The sequence below is a fragment of the Sycon ciliatum genome, chromosome 12, assembly GCF_964019385.1.
Source record: "Sycon ciliatum chromosome 12, ocSycCili1.1, whole genome shotgun sequence".
NCBI lineage: Eukaryota > Metazoa > Porifera > Calcarea > Leucosolenida > Sycettidae > Sycon > Sycon ciliatum.
This window is the reverse complement of record NC_088654.1, coordinates 23,579,951-23,585,493: the sequence shown is the minus strand read 5'-3', so window position 1 is coordinate 23,585,493 and position 5,543 is coordinate 23,579,951. Positions and strand designations below refer to the sequence as shown.

At 46.1% G+C, this 5,543-nt stretch overlaps 1 protein-coding gene across 1 annotated transcript; it reads right to left on the bottom strand.

Moving 5' to 3' along the window:
• Positions 1–1,720: 1,720 nt before the first annotated feature.
• On the bottom strand, positions 1,721–5,254 carry LOC135828468 (uncharacterized). The gene is made up of 3 exons (XM_065340917.1): positions 4,245–5,254; positions 3,659–3,815; positions 1,721–3,152 (listed from the first exon to the last, which is right to left on the bottom strand). The coding sequence occupies exons 1-3, from the start codon at positions 4,987–4,989 to the stop codon at positions 2,777–2,779; spliced, it is 1,278 nt and encodes a 425-aa protein (XP_065196989.1). The 5' UTR covers positions 4,990–5,254; the 3' UTR covers positions 1,721–2,776.
• Between the last annotated feature and the right edge of the window lie 289 nt (positions 5,255–5,543).

Genomic DNA, 5,543 nt, shown 5'->3' with positions numbered 1-5,543 from the left:
ACAAGGACAAGTGAGTTACTTGCCTTGCTTGCATACAGGTAGATTTGTTCTTTCACATTTCTTGTCCATTTTACATGTACAGAAATTTATTCTAGTCTACAATGTAGTTGTCCAGTGTGGAATGTGCTGGAATTTGCACACTACACCGCAGTAATTACATCGATCTGCCTTATATAATAGCATGCAGAATTGGGTGGAACTTGGATGGCTTGATTGGGGTTTCAACACTTTTGTTCGGAATATGAAATGCCGCCAGTGACTGGGACAGGCTTGATCATAACATGGTCGCACACACTGTACTCAGGGATACATAATATCGAGTATCAGCCTCGTTCTTGGCATGGCAGGAAATGTGCCCTATTTATAAAGTTCAATTGCAATTGTTCATTACTTACTTGAAATTGTTGTCTCCGCATCGACCACTTCATCTACTTTATACCTGTAATCCTCTTTGTTTCATGTGCATGCTATTTCCAGATTCATGAAGGAGCGTGCATGGCTGAAGGTGGCAGAGTCGCAACCTGCCAAGGATCTCCAGCTGAGATCACCCGCCGAATGTCAAAAGAAATTTAAGTATCTACGCGATACTTACGTGCGCCTGAAGAGGGAGCACATCTCCAAGTTACCCCGGAGTGGCTCCGGAACCGTCTGTGTTCCTGCTCCTGCATGGCACTTATGGAGTTGCATGAATTTTGTAGACTCAACAATAAGGAAGAGGGCGACGACATCAAACACTGGCGAAGCAACATGTGTCCCCCCTGCCGCTGTACTAGTACCTCATTCCCCCTCAACCTCTTCTCTCTCTTCCTCTCTTCCTCTCTCGCCTTCCTCTCTCCCTCTCTCGGCTTCCTCTCTTCCTCTGGCCCTGTCTCCTCTTGGTGAGGATTGCTCAGAGGAGGAAGCACTGGACAGCCCAGCACCCGCCAATCGATCAGCACCACCTCTGCCATCACCAGCTGAGAAAATTGCAACGGCACCAAAGGCCAAGAAACGGCGTGCTGACGACATGGACCTGACTAGTAGTTTGGTATCAACGGCTAACACCGTGTTGTCACTGGCCAAGCAGAGGGTAAATGCACCAGCCAGCGACAACGAAGACGCCACCTGGTGCAATGCACTTGCCCTTAGCATGGGACATTTGTCCAGAAAAAACAAGGCGCAGCTCAAGGCTAAAGTTCAGCAGCTTTTGGCTGACTTCGAGGAGTGATTCTGTGCAGTTGTTTGATTGCCAGATCACAATACCGGTCATCAGGTCATGTATTCCAACATAATATTGATTGTTTATCGTCAGATTGATTCTGTGCAGTTGTATGATCGCCAGATCAGAATACCGGTCATCAGGCCATGTAAAATACAGTGCTGGTCAATGAAATCCAGTCGCGTCACTCAAGTTTGCGCCTTGCAGCATTCCTCTTCCCAGTGTCGCCGGTCTATGGCCGTGTACTTTACTGACGTCATGACGCGGCTAGATCTCATTGAGCAACACTGTATATTGATTGTTTATGGTCAGATTTCTCCCGGAAATTGGGGCGATGCAGATGAATCGTCAGCCATGGATAACATTATTACAAGTTATTTTTGAGTGCTGGAAATAAGGGAATATGAAACAACCAACGTAGGACGGGGAAAGCTAGACCAGAGCGCCCATCATTACGGGGTTGAAGCAGAGTCCACATTCACGCTTGCTCAAATTCATGCGCACGCACACACGATGCAGAGATGAGTTTGCATGCAAACATTTATATGCATGCCTCATTTACCGTAATTGCGTGAGCAAGCTCAAGTTACTTGCAACAGCAAAACCAGACAAAGAATATCCAAAAAAGAATAACTATAAACACGCTCACACATCTGGACTTGCAGATAAAGCTAGACCAGAGCAAACGTAATTACGGGATCGAAGCAGAGTCCACATTCGCACTTGCTCAAATTCATGCACATGCACACACACAACAGCAAAACCGGACGGAGGATACCAAAAATAATCATGGAAGCCCGGACAATGAAGAGGAAAAGGAGTAGAACACCAGCAAAAAATAATAACTATAAACACGCTCACACCCACACAACAGGACGAAGAATACCAAAAAATAATAATGGAAGCCCGGACAAAGAATAAGAAAAGGAGTAGAAAACCAGCAAAGAATAATAACTATAAACACGCTCACGCCCACACACAAAACAGGACGAAGAATACCAAAAATATTCATGGAAGCCCGGACAAAGAATAAGAAGAGGAGTAGAAAACCAGCAACAAATTATAACTATAAACACGCTCACACCCACGCACACACACACACACACCCATACACACACGCACACACACACACACACCGGCACACACACCTACACACACATACACGCACACACACCGGCACACACGCATCTACCGTATTTCCCCGACTATAGGTCGCACCTTTTTACACTAAAAATAAAAATAAAGGGTGAAAAAGGTGAAAAGGGTGACTTGCAATCGAGTCAATATATCAAAACAATATTGCTCAAACCTGGAAATGGGGGTGCGGCTTATAATCAAGTGCGACCTATAATCGGGGAAATACGGTACGCACGCACACACACACACACACACACACACACACCTACGCACACACACACACCTACGCGCGCACACACACACACACACACACACCTACACCTACACACACACCTACACACACACACACACACCTACACACACACCTACACACACACCTACACACACAGAACAGGACGAAGAATACAAAAAATAATAATGGAAGCCCGACCAGAACACTCATCAATGAATTTCTGTGACAGCATCCACTTGCCAGGACACAGCTCCAGCAGGTGACAAGAAAAACCGTGCCAGCTGCTCGCGCAATGTCTTGACATGCCTTGTGAAGTTGTTGCTTGCTGCCTTGGTAATGTCAGTGAGTCCGCCGTTCTTGAAGTCAATCCGCCAAGAGCCCTCGCTCACTCGACCGTTGACGTCTGTGTCAATGAAGCCACTTGGACAGTAGGTTGCGCTGCTCTCCGTCTGGAGGAAATTGTGCAAAACTACACAGGCCTTCGTGAAATGAACAACATTTTCAGGCTTCGCATTTATTGGCTGCCGAAACAATCGCCACCGAGCCACAAGAATGCCAAAAGCATTTTCCACAATGCGTCTAGCCCTACAGAGGACAAGTGAGGAAAGAAAAAAAGTATTTATATCAGCACAAGCAATGGTGTTCTCCAATGTTGCATGCTGCAACACTACAAATCGTGTGTACTGCAGCTATAACGGTAGGGGATGGATACAGAGGTCAGTCGTTGAACAGTATGCATTTTATTGCTACCATACTTTGACCAATTTCATTTGCATTGGACCCTCTCTAGACTACCTACATAGAACATACAGTACTAAATCACATAAAATGTAAAAGACAGATTTTTCCAGACTACATTCAGACTACATTTTCAAATTGTAACCTTTTGACCTTGAGCAATTGAGCACTTGTGCTACTGGTATAACAAAAACAAAAATATCAACCAATGTACAGGTACCAGATGGATGAAAAATTATAAACCCAGGGCCCGGACTGGTTGTAAAATATATAAACCTGGGACTTTTAATGGAGATAATACGGTATTGGAGCAGAATGAAGAATGGAAACCGAGGTCATTTGGAGTCTCATACCTTGACAGCCGGTAATTGAAGATCCGCTTGTCAATTGAAAGTTGCTTCCCAGGGTAAGGTCGCATCATGTAGGAGCGAAGTGGAAAAGCTTCATCTCCAACCATAAAGTAAGGGAGCTGACCTAGTCCGGGGACGGAATCGGTTGCGTCAGGAAGACCTAGTAAAAAAAGAGAAAGAAAAAAACATAAAAAAGCCTTTCGTACATATCCCTTCACCGATCATGTGGATTGTGTCGGCACATACACTACTTTAATCAATGGTTTCACTTCATCTCTCTCTTTCCACCCTGAACACTTCAGTTATAGTTTGCATTTTTCTCTATCTAAATGTAAATGTTGCACGCTCTCTTCATAAAATCGCTTGTTCCATCATGTAATATTGCGATGTTATTGTAATGTTTATCCCACAGATGATTGTCACAAGAAAACGTTCTTTGAAAACCGCTGTGAACTTGCGATTACTATTGTTCTTATTAATGATAGTTCACAAGTGTTTTAATACTAGTAAAGGCCTGAAGCATGCACTGTTCTTTTTAGGATTGCATTTTGTCTAATGAAAAACAAACTGGCGCTAGTCTTGTTATTACCTGCTGATGCCGACTCTAGAGACTGGCCAAAGGCACTCATAGAGAACACACCGCCGTCACTTTCGCGACCACTGGCGCCGATGTCAACCATGATGAAGCGGTATTGCGCATCCACAGCGGCCAGAAGAACGATGGAGTGGAAGTTCTTGTAGTTGTAGAAGCTACTGCCAGAGTTGTGAGGCGCTTGCATATTGATGTGCTTCCCATCGATCGCACCAATGCAGTGTGGGAAGTTCCACCTCGCGTAGAAATCAGTAGCTACAGCAGCCCATTCAGCTGGTTTTGAAGGGCACTGCATGTATTTGTCCACAAGACCAGCCCAGATGGCTTGGCATACATCGATAATGATGTGGTGGGCAGTGGAGTGGCCCACACGGAACTGGATAGCAATGTTCTGCATGGACTCTCCTGAGGCCAGATATCGCAGCGTCAGGGCTAATCGTTCCGCATTGGTGATTTCTGGTCTTGTTGCGGAATTCAGCTGACGCCTCACCGGCAAGAACGGCTCTATCAGGACGAGTAAGCGGTCGAAAACAGCCGGGGACATACGCACATACTTGAAGTGCAGGCTCTCGTCTACACTTCTCATTTGCACAATGTCTGACTGGTACGACCCTCGCTCTAACCTGTGCTGGTAATACGGACGAACACACCAACGTCTGGTCCGTGCTGTCCTCCGACGCTGAAACGCAGCAGCTAGCAGCAAACAGGCTGCTGCGACATCCAACGCTGTGTCCATATCCATCTTGCTCTTGCTCTTGCGCTCGTCTCTCTCAAAATGAAAAGAAACACGAGAACCACATCATGTCAGTGGATTTTTGCAGTTTCCCGGCACAACTTCCCGTTGCCAAGAGAACAACATTTTTTAGTTGCAAAAAAGTTGACCACGTGAAGTGCGACTCGCGGCGTCTCGCAAAATGACCTGAAAAGTATAAATCAGCCGTCGCCAACGCAAGACATTTCGCACTTTCGCATCGCGCTTTCGCGTCGCAAAAAATGAAGTATGAATCGGCCTTTACGTCCCGTACCGTCGGCGTTGCGTCGAATGTGAACTAGGCTTCAAACGACCCACGTGCCCTTTGCTAGGTTACGACCAATCAGCAGCCTCGGAGAGCGGGCTTTGATATTCCATCAAAGCCCGCTGTCATTGACAACCTGTACGAGAAAACCATCGAAGCCCGCTGCCATTGGCAACTGTACGACAAAACCATCAAAGCCCTGATCATGCCCAATCTCAGTCTTTTCAAGGTGATCTGGCTATGAGAACAAGAAACCGATAGGGGTGGTGGTCGTTGATGC

Coding starts and splice junctions, on each gene's coding strand:
- LOC135828468 (XM_065340917.1), bottom strand. CDS start 4,989: ATGGATATGGACACAGCGTTGGATGTCGCAGCAGCCTGTTTGCTGCTA. Junction 3,816..4,244: donor TCTAGAGTCGGCATCAGCAG/GTAATAACAAGA, acceptor TTTTTTTACTAG/GTCTTCCTGACGCAACCGAT. Junction 3,153..3,658: donor TTCAATTACCGGCTGTCAAG/GTATGAGACTCC, acceptor TGTCCTCTGTAG/GGCTAGACGCATTGTGGAAA.